A 26663-nucleotide genomic window follows, 5' to 3' on the forward strand; every position below is an offset into this window, starting at 1 on the left:
TTGTTTCATATGGGTGTAGTCTCTTTATTTCCCCCTCAAAATGCACCAGATTGATGCATTTAAGTCCAACATTTAAAAACAAATCTTACCGGGGGAGCATGCCCCCGGACCCCCCTATAGGATTTGAGGCCCGGCTCCACTGTTCCCAAATAGATTTGCAATTTTTTTTAAATAGTAACCCATCTCCATATGTTTCTTTTTGGGTAGTAGATTTAAACTAGAGGGCTATCACTTTGTGCAGCAACGCTACTGACAAATAAATCCAGCAAAATGGCACAAAAAACTGGTAGTGGCCTCAGGGACGAGGAGTCATTTAACCAGCCAGTAGGAGTCAAGCTTTACTTTCTTTTATATCCATAAAGAAAAAGTAAATCTGTTTACAGTTGTTTCATTATGGATGTTGAGAGGTATCCATATATCTCTTCATTTTGCTCTCAAATTGCACCAGATTGATGCATTTAACTTCAATATTTTAAAAAAAATGTTCCCGGGGGAGCATGCCCCCGGACCCCCCTAGACTAGAGGGTGTCAGGTCCACTCCCCACTTATAAAAATAGCACTTTACCACTGCACCCCCTCTAATCTCAGATGCACCCTGAGTCATTTTGTTTAAGTACAGTGAGCCTTTCTAAAATATACAGTAAAGAGACAAACCCACCAGCATTATAGGATATACTATGACTATGTGCGAAATACTTATTGCTGATTTAGAGTACTGGCACCTTTTTTATTCCTATTCAAGCACTGGTCCAAGGTCCATAACTTTGACCAAGTTTATCAGTTCTGACTGAGCACACGCACCTGTAACCTTGGCTGCTGTGCTCTCAGTGTACTTTCTCCCTGTTCCTGCCTGTTGGCGTCAGCTGATAGAGGTGTTATATCTTGTTATGCAGCATGTTGATTATTCTCTCTGAACTAGCTAAATACATGGGTCTGGGGTAGAGTTCTTCAGATTTGACGTGGCAACTCTACCGTGAAGTCAGAACCTCTGGCTCTTGGACTTGTGATGTGAATTCTCCGGCCGAAGCTCCTATAATAAACCATCAGTGTTTGACATCAATGCTCCTGCTCTTCCCGTGTCTCCTTCATGAGTCGGTGACTCCCACTGCATCGATACACAGAAGTTTCCCCCACAAATTGGCGTTGTCGGCAGGATACCAATAAATCTTCAGAACTGGTAAATGTAATTTCAAATTTGGACATTGCCTTACCAGAATCTGTGATTGACGGTATACTAAAATTATCTGTGAAGCTGAGCGGCTGTGTTTCGTTTTTGGTTAATGAACATTTGGGGATAATAAACCCAGGAGATCAGTGTCTAGGGATTCAGTCCTGGCTGATTTCCTCTGTGTATGCTGCTCGGAACGAAAGTGCCATACAAACATGCACAGCTCATGTTTAGAGAAACCTTAAAGAAAGGCATCAGTAAAGTGGAACTTCTGTATGAAAGCAATGTAAAGATTTGTATTGTACAAATCGCCGAATTTTGGGGGTTTCAGCGGCCAACACAGCAGTTGAAAAATAAGCAGCCGGAGATATTACTCCTATCGCCTCTGTAAACACGGCTTCAGCTGTAGCCGCGAGTGTGTGTGTAAAACCTCCCCGTGTTTGTGGGGCTGGAGAAGTGCAGCTGAGAGGGAGAAAGTCACAGCTTTTTGCCTATAGCTTTAACTCACACCACCGCCGTCTATATTTAAAACGAGATAGTCTAAATTCGGGTCATTCCTAGCATTCGGTGCCATTTCAGCTATATATTCAAAAATAAAAAACATAATTTTCCATTTTTTTTTTTTTATTTAATCTGAATGATGGTTTGTTAAAGTATAAGAAAAATATTTTGGTCAAGCTCAGGATATTATGCTTACATTTTTTTTTTTTGACCATCCCCAGTTACTGTGTGTGCACCCTGTTACTGTGAAAAATAGTAACAGGGTGGACGGTAACAGGGTGGACATTTTATGCTAAACTTGGCTATTGCTACATGTGTGATGATAATCAAGCTAGCACTTGGTGACAACAGAAACATATATTTGATAGATATATTCACCATATTTTCTAAATGTAAAACAAATGATCAGTTCCACTAAAAATGAGCATAACAGGGTGGACATTTTATGCTTTACCGCAATAGTTAAGTTCTTTAAAACATTAGAAAAACGTTGAAGGAAGAACGCATTCACTATGCTTCTTGAAGATTATTTCCCACTAAGGGGCGTGTCCAGAGGGATTCAAATCAGAGTAACAGGGAGGACATTCAAACAGGGGACACACACTTTATTTTCAATACAAATGAATTAATAACAACAATTTCAATTTGGTGAGGAATATTAGCAAAAGGGTCATACAACACTCACAACAATGTAGAATTTGTTTGTATTTCTTTGATTTCTTTTTGTATATCTGTTACAGAAGTTGAGCAAACATGATTGGGGACACAGCAATTCGGCCTACTTGTGCTAAAATCAGAGTAATTATTTAGAATTTTTAATATCCTGGCTAAATAACATGGTTGTTTTATGGTAGAGGGTATAAACATTTAAAACCAAGCTTTTAAAAAAAAAGCATTAGACCTTTTAAATTCAAAATATATGATATAATGTGGTGGGGACCTAAATGGCACCGAATGCTAGGAATGACGTGCTGTTTATGACCGTTTTCTCCGTGCATGGTAAAACGGGGCAGCGCGAGGTCCATGCATCACCTGATGCGCCACAGTTCCCTATACATTGCTAGAGGAGCTGGTGGCGGTCCAGGGTGCATACATAAAATTATAGGCTAATTGATCATGGGTGGGTAGTGGCAAGCAAGTGTAGAACAAAACTGTGTTTCATCGTTGTGATGAACTCGATAGCAAGTGTAGGCTGGTCGTGTAGGACTACAGTCAACTGGGCTGTTGTTAGAGAGAAAGGGTAGAGGAAAAAGTCTGTGCGCTCCTGATCGGGGGGGAACAGCGCCACTAGAATAGAGTAGTGGTGTCGCAAGAGGATAAGCTAGTTATCGCTCTTGGACGGTCTTCAGGCACCGATCTAGGACTTGTATACAAGCAGAGGCGCGGGAAGGTATTTTGAGTGGGGGTGCTGAGTGAAGAGTTTATCGCCGGCACTGACATTGAGGAGTGTGTTTCTTCACTGAGGTGCTGGACTCCAGTGAACACTATTACGGGCACTATAGAGCACGCACAAAAAAACTCCCCACACGCAAACACACAGTAAACCCGTGACTGTTACAATGAAGGCTCGATAATCAGCTCACGGCATATAGGCAGGGGTAAAGTGCTATTTTTTACGAGTGGGGAGTGGACCTCACCTCCTCTAGGGGGGTCCGGGGGGATGCTCCCCCGGGAAGATTTTTTTTAAATATTGAAGTTAAAAGCATCAATCTGGTGCACTTTGAGAGCAACATTAAGAGATCTATGGATACATCTCTCAACACCCAGATGAAACACAACTGTAAGCAGATGTTCTTTTTCTTTATGGATATCTTACAAATCACTCCCCTTTCAAACTGTATTCTTGTTTTACTGCCATATAGTATTTCATAACTGTTTTCCCTTTATTCTCTTATTTTTTTTATAACTATAATGATCATATGAAGGTGTGCCGCGGAAATAATCTTTTGAATAATTTTTGACCAAACCGTTTGAGACCCACTGAGATAACTTAGACTAAAGTTAACTATCTAAACACTCAGAGAGTCCTTTAGCTCACCTGAGCCTCTCAGTCTGAGAGGAGAGCTCTCCTCCAGCTTGTTGTGTAACAAACAGCTCCGTATGTCCGTTAGTGCAGCTAGCTAACCAGATGCTAACAACACGGTCCCTGCTGCTGGCACCGGTCCCTCTCTCTCTCCCCCTCTCTCACACACACTAAATGCGCTATTTCCGCACACACACAGAGCCGCGAGCTTGAATGACACAAGCACACTTTTATTTCCATGCAACTCTCTGATTGGTCTGGTGCCTTGCCTCTGTTGCATTCACTGAACACGGGAAATTACAGTCCTGCCGTCCTTTCTAGTGTCTTGATGAGGTTCACGTAAAGCACGGTTAATGTATTATATTATTGAGGTAGAATTGTCCGGGGCTACAGAAAAAAACATTCGGGGCAGGCCAAAATATTATTTTACCAACAATGTGGAATTTATTGGCTACATATTACACAGATTATGCACAGCGGGAGCAGCAATAACCGTATAATAATTCAGACAGGGGAGCTCCGCACCCCCTGCCTGCCGCTAGGGGGTGCTGCAGCGCCCTCAGCACCCCCCTTCCCGCGCCCATGGGTAGACGCGTGAGTCAAGGCGCCCCACTAGAGATAATTCCCTACCCCCTCTGAAACCTCTTAATTCGGACTAAACTGAGCTGGATGAACTTTGCTGTCGCGCTGGTGTTTATTGCGAGTTCATGTTTGTTTGTCTAAGTTGTTTGTATGGGGGGTCTATATTGGTTTGTCTTCCCGCCGTCTTGTGTATGTTTTGTAACAACTAATAATGAATCAGTCCATAGCCAGGGTAAAATGAACTAAACTTTAGTTATCTCACCAAAAGTAAATTACTTGAGAAAAATAAATAATATAAAGATGTAAAGCAAAATTCTGGTAGTATAAATGTGCTGCAAAATGAAAATAAATAGCAAAAGACTGTTTTTATGTCCTGCATCTGAGTGTGCAGGGGAAAATGTAAAAAAGAAGCACACTGTTCATGGTGTGCGCTGTAGGTGTAAGAAGAAAAGAAGATCATATTGCTTTAAGAATCCATTCTTAAATTGTATTGCTGGTATGTTAAGATATCTTTGTAACCCTATGCCCCGTCCTGCGCCCGAGACCCTCAGAGGCATCACGGCTGATCGTAAAGACCTGCCTGAGGAGATCAGGGTTGCAAAATCTGTCTGTTTTTTTTTTTTAGGTCAATGTTGTATTATTTGTTTCATTTATTCGTAATCTATGTATTGTATGGTAATAATGAATAAAAACGTAATGTATTGAACACATTCCGAAACAAAGCAGATATGACAGAACTAGACTCAGACATAATACTAATTATTATTGAAACCTTTTGCGCTGTTGCTGCAAAATGGAAACTTTGTTGATTATCTATTCCAACTGGCCACTGGATTCAGATAATTAATATAAATTGAAGTTCAATTACAGTTTAAAAAAATAGTTTAACATTCTTTATTAAACTGCTTCAAATTATTTCTCGTATAGACATTACTAAAATTAAAATAGTTGTTAAACTACTGACAAGTTTTCTGAAACCGAGCTTATGAACAAAAGAGTAAAGGTCGCTGGTTAAGCCAGGATCCATATATTTGTTGAAGTTTTTATTGTGTGCATAATAAATGTGTTAAATTAATTGAGCAATTATTTAAAAAGTATAATGTTACAATCTCTTTAAAATAAGTAATTACAGTTAAAAAATAGATGTTGTTTACCAAGGGCCTCTCCTTCACAGGCCCACACTTTGAATCATGACACTTCCCAGTCCTAACAGACAGAGATCAGTATCACTTTGTGTTGCAAGCCAAATCCAGGGGTTCCACTCGAGCCCAATTTTAAATACCATAAAGAAAAGTATTGAACCCAGCTCAAGCTAAATGTCAAATGTATTTAATTAATGTGCAAGTGTTTTGATTTATTTAAAATGTTCCAGTCTAGCTTCCTTCGAGTTTAGTCTAACTGTAACAGGGACAGTTATGTCTCATTTGTATATAATATATTATGTAAATATGTCTATATAATTACACAAAATCTGTGTTTATTCTTGTTTCATCTTGTGTTAATACCTGACGCAGTAGGACTCACATCAGTATGTGGAACTATAATTTTAGCGTGTACCCCTACGTTCCTTATGTATGTGACACTGTTCCCCTTTTTTTCGCGGGGTTCATGCATCGTTCTCCCCTTTTGATACTGATCTCTGTGGGAGAGGTAGGCGGCTCTTCAGCCAGAAGCAATTTCCGTGTTTTAGTGTCGACTTTATGCACTTTAAGTTACTTTTTATTACTTATTTTTGTTGTAGTGTCTCACGGGTGTTCACAATGTATTTCTGTGTTGTTTAATTTGTATAGGGGCACGTTAAAGAGAGTACTGACTGGAGAAATGTTTTCTTTCTGTCGCTGTTTCGTCAGGTATGTTGTGTTACTTTTTACGTTATGCCCTTTTGATACTGATCTCTGTGGGAGAGGGGCACGTTAAAGAGAGTACTGACTGGAGAAATGTTTTCTTTCTGTCGCTGTTTCGTCAGGAGTGAAAATAAATGTACATCCTGAATGAAGCTACACGTCTGGGTCGTCGTCTTTCTACACAACACAACGCAGAGTCAGACACAGCCGGTTACACTTGGTGCCGTGACGACCCGTTGTATCCGCGACCAGCGCCGTCTGGTCCCCGGGGTAAAGCTGCTGCCCACCGGCGGGAAGAAGGAAAGACTGGAGTGTGTGTTTTTTTTCCTCTTTTTTTTTTCCCCCCCTCTCTTGCTGCGACGGCAGGTGCGTTAAAGGGACAGTGTACATATTCAAATTGAGAGATGCACTGAGTCTGAGAGGACACTTATCACTGAGTATATCTGTCTATCTGTGTTTTATCATTTTATTTTATTTTAGTGTTTTATCTCTTGTGGGTGGCTTTAAACTGTGTTTTGATTGCTTTGTGGGATTTTTTTGTTGTTGTCATTAACAATATGGATGTTAGTGGGCATGATGTCACATTTGGGTTGGGGAGGGGCCAGCGACTTAAAGGTAGTGAAAGATTTGGGTTCGCTAGTGATTTCAACCCGACATTAACACCTGCTGCAAGCTCCACACCTATTATGCAGCCAGACCGTAAACTTACACAAGTAGTATCTGTTGAAGCTTTTGGGGAAATGATAACAAGTTTGGCTAAACAGATAGGTGAGAACATATCAAGCACCATGCACCAGCCCAGTGCTGCCCAGCCTCAGTCTCCCACCAATCCACACCCGTCCCACCAGGCTGATTTGTCTCAATTGAAGGTTGTGGTGCAGTCAGACACCAAGGCTCCGCCTTACTTCAGGGGTGATCGTGCTGATGTATTTTCTATTCATGAATGGGAGGACATGATGAGATGTTACCTGAATAGAGTGAAATGTGACACTCACGTAGAAAGGTTTGATCTGATTATGTCAAGACTAACAGGTAAAGCCAGGGATGTGGTGAAAGTGTCAATCCGCAGCCGACCTGACTTGAGTGCGACCGACCTGCCCACAGCTGTGTTTGACATATTGAAGGGTAACTTTAGTGAGCTGTCATACTCTAACTTGCCCATGAAAGATTTTTACGGCACTGTTCCACGTGCTGGTGAAAGTGCTATGGACTATTGGATACGCCTTAACAAGTCAATAGATGCTGCGGACGAGTGCCTCCGGAGGCGAGGTAAATGTGTAGATGACCCCAGTGCAGAAGTGGTCTTGATGTTCATTAATCACTGTCCTGACCCCAGTCTCGCCATATCATTCCAACTGAAGGCACCTGAGCGGTGGACCACGGCTGAGGTTCAGGAGCGTCTGGACGCCCATATGAGAAATGTGAGAAAAACAGCAGCGCAGTCTCATAATGTGGTGGGTCTGTCAGTTTATAGTCAGAGCCCTGTGACTGATTCTTTTCGCCCTGTCAATCTGGGGATGTCTCAGGCCTCATTAGCGCACCAACCAGACCCCCCTCCCAACTCTCTACCGGCCACTGCCCTTGCTTACAGTCAGCCTCAGCCAGACCATGCTAGGGTGAGTCCCCAAGTGTCCCCCTTATCCCTGCATCTCTCTGCTGTCTCTGACCCAGCCCCTACCACCGTCAACCCACCCACCACCTCCTTCTGTGTTGGTCACCCCCGTTTCTAGTGACCCTGCAACTGCTGTAGAGACCCCAATGGCTTTCCCAGCTCCTCTGCCACAACGGCCCCCTGCCAATAAGCGTCAAGCATCACATGTAGATGGCCAGGTTACCTCACGATTCGGCAGAGTCATTAGACCTGTGCGCCGCTTCATTGAGTCCATGGCACAACTTGAGTCCCTTCTTGAGGGTTGAGATAAGGCCGCGTGCTGTTATTAATGTGTGAAATGTGGCGTGTTAGCCATTATTTGTGCTCTGGTGATATACTGCTGTATTGAGCCTTTTTTTATTTTATTTTTCGCTCATCCACATCGTTTGGCCAGGGTGTGGGGTGTAAACTGCACCTCACCTTGTCTGTAGAGTACTGTGGGTTCTTGCTGGGCCCAAGCGAGTCCCTCATTCTCTTATCCTTTAGGTAGGAAGCTCTTATTGCTGTTTCATATGGTTTTGTTGCTTGTTGTAATGGCCAGTGTGTTTATATGTGGATTGTTTTGCGACCCAGAATTTTGCATAATTCTAGCGGGGTGAGTGTAACAGGGACAGTTATGTCTCATTTGTATATAATATATTATGTAAATATGTCTATATAATTACACAAAATCTGTGTTTATTCTTGTTTCATCTTGTGTTAATACCTGACGCAGTAGGACTCACATCAGTATGTGGAACTATAATTTTAGCGTGTACCCCTACGTTCCTTATGTATGTGACACTGTTCCCCTTTTTTTCGCGGGGTTCATGCATCGTTCTCCCCTTTTGATACTGATCTCTGTGGGAGAGGTAGGCGGCTCTTCAGCCAGAAGCAATTTCCGTGTTTTAGTGTCGACTTTATGCACTTTAAGTTACTTTTTATTACTTATTTTTGTTGTAGTGTCTCACGGGTGTTCACAATGTATTTCTGTGTTGTTTAATTTGTATAGGGGCACGTTAAAGAGAGTACTGACTGGAGAAATGTTTTCTTTCTGTCGCTGTTTCGTCAGGTATGTTGTGTTACTTTTTACGTTATGCCCTTTTGATACTGATCTCTGTGGGAGAGGGGCACGTTAAAGAGAGTACTGACTGGAGAAATGTTTTCTTTCTGTCGCTGTTTCGTCAGGAGTGAAAATAAATGTACATCCTGAATGAAGCTACACGTCTGGGTCGTCGTCTTTCTACACAACACAACGCAGAGTCAGACACAGCCGGTTACATAACTAACACATTGTTTCTTATAACATTCTCACTGCTGTCCCAAATGTTTTAAACCTTGGGCAGACAAGCTGTTCACACACACACACACACACACACACACACACACACACACACACACACACACACACACACACTTTGGATAAGTATTCACCTTATCCACAGTTATTAGTAATTCAAGATTAATTATTAAATTAAATGTGGTACATAACATAGAATAAATAAAATAACTTGATGATTTTGTTCACAACATTAGACCTTGTCCTCTAATCTCTACTAGAATAAGATACGTGTGCATGTTTGGGTGTTTTAACACTCCTGTAATGTACCTAATCTTGTTGGTGAAAATGGTGTATTGCTTAGATTCTGATCCGTGCAAGTCCAATTTTGACTGACTTTAGTTCTAATGTTAATGTTAGTGACTTCAACCCATAAGTAATTATTTAGATTAACTCAACATTTCACATGATGATGGATTAGTGTTCCACAGTTTTTTTCCACTAATTGGTTTTATGATTAGGCCGAAGGTAAAGAGAGACATTGATGACCTTGTGTCCCTTTTGTAAGTAGGTGGTTCCATTTTGTCTATGGCCTTGGACGGCTTCACTGAAAGTCATCCAGTTCTACCCTGCTACAGTCCGGCTTAGTGCAGTCACAGAGATGCTATTGCTGCTCTACATGACATTAATGGTCTGGTCCGAGAATGGACACCATTTCCTGCTCCCAGAGAGAATGACACTCCTCAAACTGAACATTACAGCCGTTGATACTGTCTCACGTGGGTCTGCTCTCCCCACCGAGCCATGAACTGAAAGCTTGAGCTCTGCTTTGAACACTTGGAAGCCTCCCTGTCACACCAGCACCAACCCTTGGGTCAGTCAGATGAGACTAACGGCTTCACTTAGGGCATATGGTTCAGATACATGACTCTCGTTACCGCAGAGTGGGTTGTTTTTTTAAGGCTATTCATACTGATATGCAGAGGATGCCTGTAAGTAGGCAAGCTGTTAAAAGCCCCTACTATTTTTAAAATAGGCCTAATGTCAGGGGCCTCTTAATGTCTAGTTCTACATGTATTCACATTATATAGACAATGTTTCCACCTGGTAAAACTAGAGGCTGCACGAAACTCAGGCTAAAATATAACCATTCTGTTCTGCTCTAACGATTCAATTGATAGATTCTACATCAAAACAATTAGCGTTTATTGTTTCCAATGATAACAAGTGGAGGAATGCAAACCTGTTTTCAAATGTAAGGTTTTGATTTTGTTTGACATTTCTCAGTAATGACACCCTCAGACACACACTATAGTTCATGGTATGCCATCAGTAGGAACTCAGATGTTAAGGGGATGAAGCTTTTCGTCCCGAATCAGTTGTTCTTCAACAAATGTATACATTTCCTGCATAATATATGTTTCTCACAATTGTTTTTTGTAAGCTGCACACAGGTGATACTGAGTCTTCTCGATTAATAGATTATAAACTATACCATGCTTAAATAGACTCCTAAGTTATTATTTCATATGTCACATATGTAAGAAAAGGGAGGGGAAAGTCAATTACATTGAGTAATTGATTTCATATTGGAACATTTATTTCTCAAACCTATGTTTTATGGAAGAAGAAACGTATTTCTGATAAACCAATCTTTTATCAAACGGTAAATGGTGAATTAATATAACATTTAGAATCATTGAGAAGGGGTTATATCCACAGGGACTAGCTCGCCTTTAACTTAAAATAACATTTCTCTGCTTTGGACTGATGAGTATATGATTCTTGCATGTTAAATGACTAACACAAACCTTACATGTATGCATGTGCATGTGTCAGGAAGGCTCCCAAATAATTCTGAGGGGCCTATCCTATTTTTGTAATTAAATGATAATGTGCTAATCCATTACCTTGAGTTGTCTGCACTCAGGAAAACATCCCTATCAAGTGTTAACCCAATAACTAGGACAGCTCTGAAGGCCAAGGGTCAGAGAGAGAAGGTCACACTCTCCGGCTGCAGAGGGCGCCCCCAGCCACGGGCAAGGAAGCACGAGGTCGTTCGAGATGAGAGGATTCTAATCTTCAACTTTCTGAGGAGATGGGATGCTTCTTCATCTTTCTGCTCGGTGGGCTCAAGCAGACAACCCTGCAGGACGAGTGAGGGCTTCAGAGACTTCTGTAATACAAGGTTCCATGTTTCTTGGAGGAGTTTGATGTCTTCCTAACTTCTCCCATCACGGGGGGGACACCTGGATGCGCCACTTGGAATACACAGTTGCACTGCTCTCAAGCAGATAGCAGAAGGAATGCAGGCAGATGAGCCTCCATTTCACTGGGGGGTCAACTTCAGTGCTCACTGAATGAGCCACACAAAAGCAGAGCAATTGGGGGGGTTGAAATATGGGACTCTGATGAAGAAGAGTTTGAGCCAATCAGCACCTCAGTGCTAATCTACAGTATCAGGATGCCTTTACACACACCAGACACTCTGTGTCAGAAAGGGAGGAGGAGAACGAGTCAGGAAGACTGACGGACTTGTTCTTCCAGCTCTCGTACAAAGATGAACTTTGAATTGATTTTATACCTTGGATGTTTACAGATGTACAATTAATGATTGTCTATATATTTCCAATGACCACATATGTGTTGAATAGTGGTGATTAATATATTTTTTTCAGATCAGATTACACTTTCGCACTAAACAAAATTAATTAATTAATATTTTCAGATTACAAGGTATTGAATAATAAGATATTTCTACTATTATCACAGATCATGTTAATATCCTTAATCTTCCAGCAATCAGGCTTAACAACACTACTCTTTATGTATTATCCATGCACAGACAGACCTACAATGATGTTTCAAGTACTGGATTCATTTCAGTTTTGGCCAAAAACAAATATTTATAATATTTCATATAACAATTGTGTAGCATATTTGATCCTCAAATTAAAGAAGTATAAACTAAAGAAATGTATATTCTATATTCAACATTAGATAAACACAGAAGAATCCTTTCCAAGTACCATAAGTAGATGTTCAGGTAAGTATGGCTGATAGGAATAAGTGATAGACTTAATTTGGTACAGATCAGTGGTAGCATTTACAAATGTAATAATTCAAGTTTTAAGAATGTTTAATCCTTCCTTTCCAAGTTTTTACAAAAGTCTTTGAATATTTGCCTAATTTTTCCTTTTCAGATTTAGTCATCCTAAAAATTGAGGACTCTGCACTTTTGCAGATTACAGATTGATAAAATCACAACTGTGAATGGTATACCTTAGCTGGATCCCGTATGATCCTGATTTTATACCTTAGCTGGATCTCTTATGATCCTAAGTTTTAAATGCTATTGACTAGTGATTGCCTTGAAGTAAATCTTTAAACTGCAAGCTGTTTTTGATTTTATAGTTTGATAAATGAGATTAACTAATGGTTAAATGATAAAAGATATTAGTTTAAAACAAATATTTTTTGCTATTGTGCACCTGTGTTTTATATGTGTTCATTATTATGCTTTTGACAAAAGAGGCTCCAAACACTGATGAGAGATGATTTTTCTATTATGATTGGCTGTATCAATCATTGTGATTGAATGTTTCAATCTTATTATGTTGTTCTTAATGTGATTGTTATTGATGTAATTGATGTTTTGTAAGTCCACACTCAAATCTGAAGATTCCCATTGATTTAAGTATTGAACAAAATATTATTAGACTAACGTTTTTAGATGATCAAAATTGATAAAAAGAGAGGAACTGTTTGAGAAATATTTTCCAAGGTCCATAACTTTGACCAAGTTTATCAGTTCATTACTGTCCTCCTGACTGAGCACACGCACGTAACCTTGGCTGCTGTGCTCTCAGTGTAATTTCTCCCTGTTCCAGCCTGTTGAAGTCAGCTGATAGAGGTGTTATGATTCTATCTTGTTATGCAGCATGTTGATTATTCTGTCTGAACTGGCTAAATACATGGGTCTGGGGTAGAGATCTTCAGATTTGACGTGGCAACTCTACCGTGAAGTCAGAACCTCTGGCTCTTGGACTTGTGATGTGAATTCTCCGGCCGAAGCTCCTATAATAATCCATCAGTGTTTGACATCAAAGCTCCTGCTCTTCCCGTGTCTCCTTCATGAGTCGGTGACTCCCACTGCATCGCTACACAGAAGTTTCCCCCACAAAACTGATACACAGAACCTCTGTTAAGATCCTTTACTTCTCTCATGTAAAAGCTGCGTTCATTTACATCATGAGAAAACATATTTTTGACTCCTTACTCGAACAGCAACAAAGTCTATATTCTCTCTAAGAATTAGCACTGCTGGGATTTGAACAGGAGTGTTTCAACGACAGGCTATTTGTGTAACTAAAGCTAAATGCACTTTTCAGTTTTAAAGGAGTTCAAGCCTAAAGATTCCCTGAGCCAGACATTCCCTAAGGCCAGTAGTGGAGATCTCTGAAGCAGGAATATTCAATGATAGGTTAACAAAATAATCTCAAGGTGAATTACAAATTGTGTGTTAGGAGATTTTGTCCTGTATGAAGATTATTTGTAATTATATAAACCTGAAATGAGGACAGTTTTGGGGTCATCTTTGGCAGAATTATCTCAAATCTGAAGAGGCATCTTCAGGTTTTTCAGTTAATGGCTGATTTGACAACAAATTATTAGGATTTGTTTGTATTCATCCAGATATTGCAATTGCTGATTTTGGGGATACAAATTGACTAACAGAGGTTATACAAACATTTTTGATGAATGCATTGATCTGCAGGTCAGGAGGTGCTGATTGGCTCTGACAGCACATCACTGCTGCGGTGTGTTTCTGTAAATGTTTTGTGTTTCTGTATTTGTTTTCAGTAAGAAGGAAGATTTCTGAGCTCACTGGTTTTCAGATTTCCACTTCTTTTGGAGGGAAATACTGAAAACCTTGTTGCTGTCGATCTTCCCCCACAATACAAATTCCACTCCTTGTTCTGTAGAATATTTAAGGTTTTCAAAAACCCACATTCATCCTATATTAAATATTGATGTACCTCTTTGTATTTGAGCTTAATTCATATCTGAGTGAGCAGAACTTCAGCTCCGACAACAATCAGCTCTTCTTATTATTTAATGTTTAAAAGTGACTCAATAACTAGAGTGACTTTCTCACAGGACACACTTTTTATTGTATTTCCTAGCAACACTTTGAATTGGTTGAAACAGACTGTGTAGCATAATCACAGCTCTGACGGCAAATTACAGAGACATAAGCAGAACATTAAATTACAACATTTTTTTTATTTCTTTGTTGCGTAATTTGGGAAAAAAACGGAAACACCCGGAGAAAACCCTGTCCCCTGAAAAAAACTAAAAGCTGACTTTAATTAAATGTTTTAGGTCAACAAATATCAGATAACTGTAAAAGGTTAGTTGACAATAATAATATCACATTTAAATAAAAAAATATTAAAGTGGGGAAAACCGGAGACACCCGGAGAAAAAACCCTTTACCCTAAAGGCTGAATAATAAATAATCCCCCTAAATAGTCCAAGTAGATGCAGGAGAGCGTCTGAAAGGCTTCAGGATTTCTCGGCCTACACGATGGAAGAACCTGCCGACGGCGCCTCTCTTCTTTGGTTGGTTCGTCAGGTAGTATTTGAAGATGGAGGCCACTACATCATCCGCTGATTGTTCTCCTACAGTCACTGTAACAAGCACCATCGCTGCACCCTTCCACTGCTTGCACAGACCTTTGTAAACTACCTTGTCTATATTCTTGAAGGCTTCTGGGGTGATTTTTAAATCCTCTCCCTCCACTTTGGCCCATACTTTCTCAAAGAGTCTCTCTGCGACGGCCTTTGGTTCTCCAAGTGGGCTGTTCTCCTTTGATTTGTTGTAAATTCGTGAAACCAGCTTCATCACAAGTACCATGACAGACATTTTGATTCTCTCTGCCTCTGGAGTTGTCTCCTTCACTGATTCTGCACTTGAGTCCGCAGCCAGTGTGTCTGTTGGTGTCAGTAGCCCAGGTGCATTCAACGCCTGCTCCACCCTGTTGCTGTGGCTGCCAGCCTGGTGGGTCATCCACCACCCGAACAGTCCAAAGAAGTACCACAGTTTCGATTTGATTTCTTGAAGCATGGCTTCACGTGGCGGGGCAACGAATATTCGTGTTACTCCTGGGGCAAACTCTGGTGTTATCATCCCTTTTGTGGTGTTATTGAAGAGGAGATCACTAAGCAGTTTTGTGAACATCAGGCTTTTTCCCTCTAAAAGGTTTTGTAGTTCTAAATACATCTCAACCTCATTGTTTTGTTCCTCGCACTCGTTGCTCAGCAGCTCCTCAACCTCCTCAGCGAAGGACCTCATCGATTCCTCTGTATCAACGTGGGATTCGGGGCAGAATCGTTCCTTCATCTCTGCCGCCATCCGATAAATGGAGAGTTTGGCAAACTGTTTGGCAAAAAAGTGTTTGATCTTCGTGCCGACTCCTATCAAGCAAAGTTCAGGCATATCTCCGGGCTCTGAAATGGGACTTTCAGAATCTCCAACATCCAGGCTATTAACCTCTTCAATGATGGACCTTACTATGTCTCCTGAAATACTTTTGATCCACTCGGAGGTGTCAGATTTAAGAACCTCAATCTCTGTCTCTTTCATATTATCCAGAAGAGGTTCTTCTATTCCGCTGAACTCTTTTATAATTATTCCCTGGACTGCTTCGGTTTCAATCACAAAACTTCCTTCCGACCCTCTTGGGAGGCCTGATGCTTTGGACAGAACAGATCTGCTGCTTAAAGCTTTGGACTGAACAGATCCGGTGCCTGAAGCTTTGGAATGAACAGATCCAGCACCATGTGAGGTTTGGATTGAGCCTGTGTCTGTGGTCTCAGGCTGCCTGCTCTTGTTGCTGGTAACTTCCTCCTCTAAACTGTCATCAGTCATCTCAATCAAGGCCACCTGGCTTTCTTTTCTTTCTGGCAATCGGAAAATGCCTCTCATTTTAGCCAGGAAGGCTTTTAGCATATCGCAGGCATGACTGACAATAACACCAAGTCTGTTGGGGGGAGTGACACGCCTATATACTTCTTCCGAATTGTCCGCACTGGCATTGAGTACAGAGTTGGCGCTTTCCATAACCTCCTGGACTATCATTTCGGTCAAGCTTTTTGCGCTGTCGCAGTCGTCAGGGACTTTCACATCCAGGACATCAGCAACAGTCTGAGGGAGTATGTTGCCTAGACAGGACCGAACACACTCCTCAGAAATGCCCGTTTTTGTGACCTTATGAATAGCTAGCAAGGCTTCCATCACCAAATTCACACACTGCAAAACCAGCTCTGCCACTATCATTTTTACGGCATCGTCCGGTAATCCTTGATCCAGCAAATCCCATTGCTCCACACTCACCCGTTTGCAAAAGTTAACAAACAATGGACGAATGTCTTCCACTGAGATGTTTGACATCCTCACTGACATAGAACTTCCTGCTCTAGACATGGTAATTAATTAATAATGTTAATAACTAACAAATTATTAATATTATTAATTAATTCTATAATGCTGGATTATCTGTGGATGCTGTCTGTAAAATTGTCTGCTGGGTAGATTACGTGCTGGCCCTCTCAGTGAATTGAGAAGAAGTGATCTGCAGAGGAAGCAGGGTCTATTTGCAAACTCTGTAGTGACGTAATTCACACGTCACTGACAGAGATCATAGCCAAATGACGTCAACAGAGCCAAAGACCGTTCGCTAGGCTCCGCCCCCAAACGAGGCCTACCTGTTGGTTGCTCGGCAACGGCAGAACCATCTTATTTTTTGCAGAAATCAAACAATCTTAGTTTTGAGAAGAATTATCTATATTCTATCCAATAGAATAGATAATAATTAAATATAACAATTACATCAATAGATAGATGGATATTTATTTATTATTTTGAGTATTTTCATTTTATTTTCTGTTTTTGTGAGGCATTAAAGGCTTCTGGTGCACCCAATTGACTAAATCATTAACTGTTTATTTCGAAGCAATGACAATTTAAGTAAGCATGGAAATGTAAAGTGCTGGGGCTGAAGTGTTTATTTTGTCTTTTGTTATTTTCAAAGCTTAAAATGAATTCAACAACTGTTTAAAAACACAAAGGTGAGGGAATGAGTTGTGTGATACGGCCTCTGTTTTCCTCCAGCTTTTTAATTTCAGGCAGATATTGAGATAAAACAACAATAAAGAAGCAAAAAATACTTCAATAAATAATTTCTTGAGTAATAAGGAGGTCTTTTTAGCTGTTTTGCATGTCTTAAACTGACCTGTCATGTTTTGAAAACACACATAAAGTATTGCTAATTACCAACATAACTCATAATATTATATTTAAAGTTAAACTGTGCATTAAATTATCTCTGTTGTCAAAATATCCTCAATCATGCAGAATTTTCAGCCAGAAAAGTATAACAAATTAAATGAAAGTTCAAAAATGGTGTTTACTTGTGGCATTATTGTCTAAAAGACTCCAAATGTATTTATAATATATGCTTTAAAGAGAAAATGTTCTTTAAAGTGATCTGTTACCTGCAGACCTCAAGATGGCAGCAGAGCTCTTAAAAAGATTAAAATATGATGAAATATGATCTCTTTCATTGTTTAGACACAATATAAAAACATAAGTTAAGCCTTTGGCCTCAACAGAGCTTGTTTTAAAACTCAGTTTTAGTTTAAAGAGGGAGATAATGTCTGTTCCTCTTCAAATGTTAATCAGGGTGACAGGGTCCAACCTGCATTTTGTATTCTTACAGCAAATGACGTAAGAATACAAAAGAATCCAACCAAAACCAATACACAAAACATTTATATACAGGTTGAATCCTGAAATAGAAAAAACTCTTTCAAAACATAACAACTTAACTGTAGATTGTGGTGACCACGTATTGATACACTGGTTCATAATTCACACATGGAACTACAATTGGGGTTTTGTTTCCACACGGACCTGTTGTGTGTTCCTTATATATATTGTGTGCCCTCCTGGCTCTTCCTCTTGTCGTCCCGGGCTGCGACCCGACAACATGTCCTTTGCAGCTCTCTATTAAAGACAACTTTGCACCTTCGATGCAACGCCTCTGACTCCCTATCTCTCGGCACTACATTGGTGACCCTGACATATAAGTCTCGCAGAAGTTTCCGAGACGGACCCGAACACGGCAAAGGAAACTCAGGTTTCTTTCTCGAAATGCCGGGGATTTTTGGAATCGTCCGTTGCTGCCACCGGCACGCGGACTGAGGCTCGGTGCACGCCTCGCAGAATGGCTGGGGACGTTGCTCGCCATTCCCGCATCGGTCTTCCAACCAACAGGGAGACGATGCACGACCCGCTGGATAGGGATGAACCCGATTGCTACCTCCTGGGGCTGTTTTCTTCTGCTCGTGCGGCTGCACGTCCAGGCTGCGCTAGCCTTCGACGACTAGCAGCTAACCTCGTTAGCTAACGGCTACGGCTAGCGGCTACCGACGGCTGCCAGCTAGCGGCTAACGGCTAGCTGCTAACGGCTATCGACCTTTTGAGTTTTGTTTTTTCCCCCTGGTGCCTGAGAGGAGGTTCGACCATGTCTGGTCGGCCTCGTGTGGATCCTCTCACGATTTCACCTACCTTTTTTGGACCGTGGACAGTACGGCCCTTTTTGAGCTTTTTCTGGTGCCTGAGAGGAGGTTCGACCATGTCTGGTCGGCCTCGTGTGGACCCTCTCGCCGTTTCATCACCTCGACGGCGGCTGGGTGATTCCGCCGAATGGTGACCATTTGCTTGTTGTAAATCTTCAAAACTAAACTTCATTTTTCATTCCATTTCAACATAGAATTTAGTAATATACACATTTACTCATTCAAAATCAGTACTGGAGTCATTCTATAATTAGGGGTACATTTCACATCAACCAAAAAGTCAAGAAATTACTGTTTTTTTAAATAAATAATCTAGTTGTTTTCATAAAATACTCTCTCAACGTGCTAAATTCATCAACTGCCAAGCTTAAGCTTTGATGACTTTTAAAACATTTTAATAAAAATAAACATTCAATGCATTATTTTGTCAACTGTGTTACAGACAAATGATATGTCATATAAAACATGAATGAAGTACTACACATTTGATAAAACATTTGTTTGAAAGTTTTTAAGTCTATTCACTAGGGTTTTGGAGATGTTCTGTCTAACTGATCTGAAAATATGAAATTTAAGCTTAATGATGGACATTCTGTGAGGTGCTATCATCAAGGATGAATCCTTTTTCGATGTAAATCCATGTTAAATTGACTTTAGAGTTATTCACCATCCTTATGTAAAACTTCCCTTTCTAGAGAAATACCCCATAATTTGTCTTACAAATAAACCAACATTTCAAATATTTATTACACAAAAAAACACACGGAACATAGTTGATGAAGTAACACAGGTGACAGGACGCATTAAGAGAACAACAGAAACCTTTCTTAAAGATAACATTTTTATTTTGATCACAAAAGTGATGAATTAAGAAGATTAAAAAACATCACAATACTTAAACTCATCTCATAGCTACTGTGAACATAGTTTAAAAAATTATTTAATACATCTTTTCACATCCCTAACTTCTGTCCTTAACTCAAGTAGAATCCAAACATCTTCAACTTTAACATATTCTACATTTAAAAAACATTTTTTTCCTTTTAATCTCATGCACAAAACATTTATAACTCATCCTCTTGTATTTCATTTTTATGTTTCGTGTTTATTTTATTTTAAGACAGTTCACATCGCTGAGATCTTTGACCATATGTCTCTGTCGATCTCCACATGTCGTGAGGTCACAGAAGTTGGTGGAGGAATAATTCTGATCATGTCCTCATGTAAATACCACAGAACATCCTCCCGCTTAGGCCAGAAAAAGCGATTGACTCCAATCCGGTGCATACATTTAACCTCAACATGACTTTCATTCACCTCTTGTATTATTCCAGGATAAATGTTGTCATCATAATTTAAGATACACCACTGGCCGATGATGTCTGTGTTTTGCCAATGTATTTGGGCCTCATGCAGACTCTCATCCTCCTGTGTGGGTGCTGTTGCCTGAGCCTCAAAGGTGAAGGTTTTCGTGTTGTAACACTGACACTCCAGGGTCTGTCTTGTTGAGCAAAGGCAGCTCACATCCCGGTAACTGATTCGTCCCGGGGTCACTGTTACCACTTGGTGAATGCGCATGGTTGATGGCACCACCGGGAGACGATCTGGCATGCTCTTTGTCGATTCATCTACTCTATCCTCACTGATAAAGAAGAGTTTGACTTTGGTCTGTGCATCCACCAGTGAGTTGAAGAAGAGCTCAGGGTTGGGGATATCTTTCCCATGGCTAACAAGCCTGTCAGCAGTCCTTTTGAGGAGGCCTCCAACTCCATCTGGAGCACCCTTACCATGGCTTGCCTCAAAAAAGTTCCAGGTGCCTGACTGGAAACCACACTTTTGCAGCTTAGTACAAAACAGATAGAAATTGCCTTTCTGTCTGTATTGTGTGCACGGCCCATCACTAAAGAAATGCACAACAGTCACTTTGGGATAGGAAGCCCTGACCAGGTTGAGTATTGGGGATAGGTGGGTCCATATGGCTGCAGGGCCTTTCTCCTTTGATGGACTGATTGTGCTAAAGCACACATGCTCTTCCACTCCACCAACATGTAGAACTCCAGTGTGGAGAGTTGCCTGCTGCTGGTTTGATGCAAAATGTACAGCTTGGATTTCAGAGGAGTACTTGCAGGCGTAATTTTCGGAGAAATCGACATGAATTAAGCATTCATGATCTGTCATGCTCCTCTTTAGTTCCCGGTAGTAGGTGAATTGCTGCTTTATGTTGAACTGGTGTCTTTTGAAGTGTGTAAGTTGGCGCTGGAAGAGCTCGAGTACATCCTGCAGAGTCGTTTCTGTCTTCTTTTTCATTGTCATTTTGACAGCCATTTTTTCTTTTTCACCTTCCTTGTTCTTCTTCTCTCTGAGAACAGTCTCCGTTTTCCACTGTGTGATAAAAACACTTGCTTGCAAATCTCCCTCACTTGCGACTGGAAAGTCTCTGTCTTTGCAGTTAGGACATTCATTGTACATGCAGTCTTTTGACTTTGAGTCACAGCATATTGACTCTGCCATTCCCTCCAAGTCAGTTCTCCCAATGAGTCGGAGAGAATGTAGTTTCTCTGCAAGAAAACAAAGATTTTCATGTACCTTGCAAAGGCAGGTCTCTCTGTCTGCAATGGATGGCTGGACTACCCAGAAGGGCCGCATACGGCAGAACAAAGAATATGAGATCCTGCAGTTGGGGCTCTCAAGGAGGAATCTCCTGTGCAGGTTTCTCATGGTGTCGTTTAAGAACCTTTTCTGTTTTTTTTTCTTCCCTCTTGTTATTGTTTGGGATTTTCCAGCTGTGAGACGGCTATTCTCATCCCTTGTCATGAAGGACAGAACGTTGTTGCCCAGTTTATAGCATAAAGATCTATACTTCAACTTGTTGGGGATGGTGGATATCTCACTGTGGCTCTGTTGTTTTCTTGAAATTGATAGGGTCTCCTGGATTCTTTTTTTGAACTTGTATTTTTTCAAGATCCTTCCTGACACAAGAGCTGCAATTACCTGCCTAGTCTTTTTGTGTGTGGTAGAGGCATACTTTGTACTAATGTTGTCCACTAGGGCATGGTGGAAAACTAATGTTTTGTGCACTTCTGTAGGCACAGAAATCCTTCCTAACAGGCGCCTGTTTTTTGATCTGGGTGACTCTGACACTTGCTGTAGCCTTGTAAATCTTTTTCTATATTTGTCAGTTTTTCTCTTCTGTTGTTTGAGTAATTCATTCAAAGCTTGAACCTCCCTTTATAACTTGGACTCCCTTCTCTTGACTTTCTTCCTTCCAGCAATTCTCTGTCTGAAGTGATACACAAAGCAATGGATCATGTATTATATGCTTACTGAATGGAGTAATGATGACAAGCAGTTACTAGTGTCTTATCATGTATTATCATTTCATAATCAAATCTATTCTTAAACTTGTTTTCTGTGTTTCAATAAATCTTTACCTTGGCATGTCAGGCTGTGGAACATTTTCAGGACTCTGGGGTGGGGTAACCTGATTCTCTATCACTTTCTTTCTCTCTCTGCTCTGGTGTTGGGCTCTTCTCCAGTATGTTCGTTTCCTTCTCTTCTCCCTCTCACTTAAATCTTTTACTGTCTTCACCTTCCCTAGGTTTTTGTTGTCATGCCATGTCTCTCTGTGTTTCTGTAAGTATGCTGCCCGTCTCTGAGGATCAGAATTACGCCGTGCCCTGTACTGGCGCTGCTTCTCTGCAGCAGATAACTTCATCGCTCTAAAACACAAATAACTCGGTTTAAGGATCATGTCAAACCACTGAATATCAAAATCATCCATACCCTGTGAAGTTTCATTTCAACATTCAATATAAGCATAAACTATGACAATAAACTGCCAACATTGTCAACTGTGTTTATCCCTGTCAACCGTGTTACAGTTGAGAGGTAACACAGTTGACATTTCCGCCATTTTAGCGTCTTGTGCTAACTGCAGACCTTCAACCGGTCACCACATTACCTTGATAAAATCATGTTTTTATGCACCCTCTCTGTATATTTGTAAATATAATATCTAAAGTAAGTTCACAACATGTTGATGATCAATTAACCCACTCTATGCGTACACTTTAATATTGATGAAATATTGAAGAGGAGAAGTACAAACTTGCCTCACTGTCTTCAGAATTCCCTCCAAAAAGGAAATGACATCACTTGATACTGTAAATATGACTTTGGAGCAAACCATTGATAATTTATAGGGGTGTTTTTAATGGGTAACACAGTTGACAGAGATTTCTTGGACACGCACAAAATGGGTGATTTTATGTACACAAATGAGCCAAATAGTTTTGAAAACACCTTGTTTATATTCTAATGATTATTTTAATTAAACAATAATGAAAATTATTTACAAAAATATGTATGTTATTGCTTAACTGAAGAGCTAACCCTGACATTTAGCAAATCGGACAGCACCAAAACAGCAAATTCCAGCACTGAATATGCATTTTCTGCTAAATACATTATGTGATCTGTCGGCTTTTTGTATTAAATGAAATAAATATGTGCCCCAATATAAAATTGATCATTGCATTAATTTAATACTTAATAAAATGGATTACCACAACCTATGGACATGACATGTACCCCTAATTATAGAATGACTCACTGGTCAATCTCAGGCTACTTTATTTAATTTATTACAACTTGTGAAAGCTGATGATCATTGCATTTTTTTCAGTGCTGTTACCGAAACTCAAATGCCATTTAAAACCAATGTTTAAAAGAATATCAACCACATACATTGTTTTTTCTTAGAAAAAGACGTAATGTAGAAGAAATGGTTGATTACATGATGAAATATTAATATTTATGACAAAAAAATCACTATATTTCGAACGGATTTGTATTTCTCTAAGAATGCACATCAGCCTTTTTCTTTTAAAGGACATTTAAAAAAATGTAATTTCATCCAAAGATTGAGCATTTATTTAATTAAGCAATCAGACAACTGATGGAACCAATATGATTGTAAAAATACAGTGTGTTTTCTTTATTTTTGGAGGAAACAATTTAGAAACCGGAAAAAACATTTGGTAACAGGAAAAAAAAATAGGTAACAGGAATGAGTATTTGATTGCATGTGTGTGTGAATGAGTGAGTGTGGGACTGTGTAGCTCAGTGTTGCACTGGCTTTGACACAATACATAGAACATCATGTTAAAATACATTGTTGCTATTGGTAATATAAAAAATATCTCATTACAAAACATTAGAAACAGAATAGCGGGAGTCAAGAAGAAGCCCCTATTAAAATATGAATGTTTGTGACAGTGCACGTGAACGGTAGACCCTTCCCTTCTGCTGAGTCATTCAGTCAGAGCATGCACACCTGATGGCTACACACGTGTAGCCAATCGGAGTGCGAGTCTGGGGGACGCTTGCGCTGATGGCACCCAGTGGCGGGAATACCGGAGCAGTTGGCTGGAGATGCCGAGGATAAGACGCGGATATTACTGTGAATGATTGTCATACCTGTGAGTATCCATATGTTCCTTTTGTTTAGTTATGTTATAATGTTTAGTGTATAGTGTTATCAGTCTCTGTTTGTTAATGTACACTGTAAATGCTCTCGAGGTTTATTAGAAACATGAACATAGTCATTGTTAGTTACCGTCCGAATTAGGCTACGGTTAAGAATAGCCTTTGATGTTTAGCAGTTAGAATGTGTGGAGTAAATTGTTATGTAGGAAGTAGTGCAATGTGTGTGTGTGTGTGTGTGTGTGTGTGTGTGTAAGAGAATAATAGACCTCAACTTTGAACAGTAGCCTACATCATCTCCTGCATTTTAATCAGATGCACCACAGTGGCTTCTAACAATTTCTGAACAGAAAACATAGCGTCCATAACAAACTGATTGTTTGAATGTGTGTGTGTGTGTGTGTGTGATAGAGATCGATACTGTATCTGTATCTAAAGTCCATGTGAGGGAGAGAGAGAGAAATCTGAAGTCCTAGTGAGTGAGTGTCTGTTAGATTGTGAGAGAAAGAGAGATCTGAAGTCCTGGTTCTTTATATCTGAAAAAGGTAAAATGGCCACAGACAAAAAGTTAAGATGTTATGTTCTTGGATCTATGCATTGACCATCATTTCCAATACATTTGAAAATATTCTATACTGTCTACAAAATATATATATAAGTAACTGACCTCTTCTAAGACATTCTGTAGCTTTGCCCAGATTTCTTTGTCAATCTCCATGTGACGTGATGTGACTGGTTTAGGTGGTGTGATGACTGACACAATTTCGTCCAACAGGTACCAAAGAATATCATCCCGGGCTGGCCAGAAAAACCTGTTGATCCCTATCTTTGCCATACTGCGGACCTCAACATGCGTTTCACAGATGTCAGTGATAATGCCAGGGTACAGATCACCATCGTACTTGAGGACGCACCACTGGCCAACAGTTTCAGGACTTTGCCACTCTGCGATGTCTGTGGATGCTGTGGATGCTGTGGATGATTAAATGTAAAATGCTTTGCATCAAAGCATTCACAGTGGAGATTTTGTGCCGCTGTGCACAAGCAGCTGACATCCCTGTAGGTCAGTTCTCCATAGGAAAGAGTCACTGCCTGATGCATCCTCATGGTGGACGGAAGAGGAGGCAAATCATTTGGCATCCCTGAAACTGCTCTGTCGATGTCTTGTTCATCGACAAAAAACAACTTGACCGAGGTTCCACTTCCCTGCAGTGCAGAATACAGCTCTGCAGCACCAGGTATGTCTGTTCCTTTGCAGACTATACCGTCTGCTTTCCTCTTCAGTGCTCCTCCTATGCCATCAGGGGCACCCTTCCCATGACTTGCCTCAAAAAAGTTCCATGTCCCTGCCTTAAATCCACGGCTGAATAGCTCAGTGCTAACCAAGAACATGTTACCCCGCTGCCTATACTGGGTGCAAGGGCCATCGCTGTAAAAATGGACTGTAGTGACGTCAGGGTATGTGCTCTTCACATGGTAAAGCACTGGAGACAAGTGCTGCCAGATAGCTGGCGGGCCCTTTACTCTTGATGGAGATATTGAGCAGAAGGACACCGGACTGGGGGTGGCATGTACATAAAGCACGCCTGTGTGCAATGTTGCCTGCTGGTGTGAGGCTCCAAAGTGGACAGCTTGGATCTCAGCACTGTACTTGCACAAGTAGTTCTCAGAAAAGTCTACATGAATTACACATTCATGGGCTTTCAAACCATTTCTCAGTGCCCTGTAATGGATGTACTGATTTCCGATGTTAAACGCATGCCTTGTGAACCTATGCAGCTGGATGTTAAGCTGGTCCAGGAGGTTGGCAAGAGTGGTCTGGAACTCCTTCTTCAGGGTGACCTTTGATGACTTGTCTGGGTCGTTCTTATGTTCCCTCTCCACTGTCGCCCACTGCAGGTAAGTTACCCCACTCTCTGCTGACACTAATTCTGACACTGGGCAAGAGAGGTCTTTGCATTCTGAACATTCACCATACATGCATTTGATGTTTTCAGGGTCACGTGTGATGGATTTCACCAGCTCGTCCAAGTTGACGGTGTTGATGACCCTGAGTTGGTGAAGCTTCTGAACGATGAATGTCAAATTCTCATGCATCTTGCACATGCATGTGTCCCGATCACTCAGTGTTGGCGCCACAACCCAGAATGGACGAAGGGAACAAAAAAGGGAATAGGAGATGGATCTCTCTTCGGCCAGAAATGTCAGGTGCAAGTTCTTCATGGTATCTGAAAGGAACCGTTTTTGCTTTTTCGTTTTCTTAAGAGTGATGGTCTGCTTTTTCCCAGTGGTAATTCGGCTTACATCATCTCTATCGTAGAAAGCCCTCACGCTATCCACCAGAGAATTCCCTACCCTTCTGTTTCGCCTTCGTTTGTAGGTGTAGCCGTCGGTCACATTCAACCACCTTGACTTAGAAAAACCAAGCGAATTCTGGAGAAGTCGTTGCAGTTTGTACTTCCTCAGAACCTTCCCCATTAGGACTTTTGAAATGATTTGCCTTTCCC

General features: G+C 40.7%; 1 protein-coding gene and 1 long non-coding RNA gene across 2 annotated transcripts; one reads left to right on the top strand and one right to left on the bottom strand.

Moving 5' to 3' along the window:
- The first annotated feature begins 768 nt into the window (after nt 1–768).
- LOC307026513 lies at nt 769–13135 on the top strand. The gene is made up of 2 exons (XR_013804396.1): nt 769–1177; nt 10958–13135. It is a non-coding gene; the product is annotated as an uncharacterized lncRNA (long non-coding RNA).
- A 1330-nt stretch (nt 13136–14465) lies between these two features.
- On the bottom strand, nt 14466–16877 carry LOC307025952 (uncharacterized protein). The gene is made up of 2 exons (XM_079660969.1): nt 15871–16877; nt 14466–15840 (listed from the first exon to the last, which is right to left on the bottom strand). The coding sequence occupies exons 1-2, from the start codon at nt 16514–16516 to the stop codon at nt 14555–14557; spliced, it is 1932 nt and encodes a 643-aa protein (XP_079517095.1). The 5' UTR covers nt 16517–16877; the 3' UTR covers nt 14466–14554.
- Between the last annotated feature and the right edge of the window lie 9786 nt (nt 16878–26663).

This window comes from Notothenia rossii, assembly GCF_949606895.1.
Source record: "Notothenia rossii genome assembly, chromosome: 12".
Lineage (NCBI taxonomy): Eukaryota > Metazoa > Chordata > Actinopteri > Perciformes > Nototheniidae > Notothenia > Notothenia rossii.

Bases quoted from the DNA above. Each gene is read 5' to 3' on its own strand.
- LOC307025952 (XM_079660969.1), bottom strand. From the start codon at position 16,516: ATGTCTAGAGCAGGAAGTTCTATGTCAGTGAGGATGTCAAACATCTCA. The intron at 15,841-15,870 runs GTGCTGGATCTG...CCAAAGCTTCAG, and splicing joins CTCAATCCAAACCTCACATG to GCACCGGATCTGTTCAGTCC.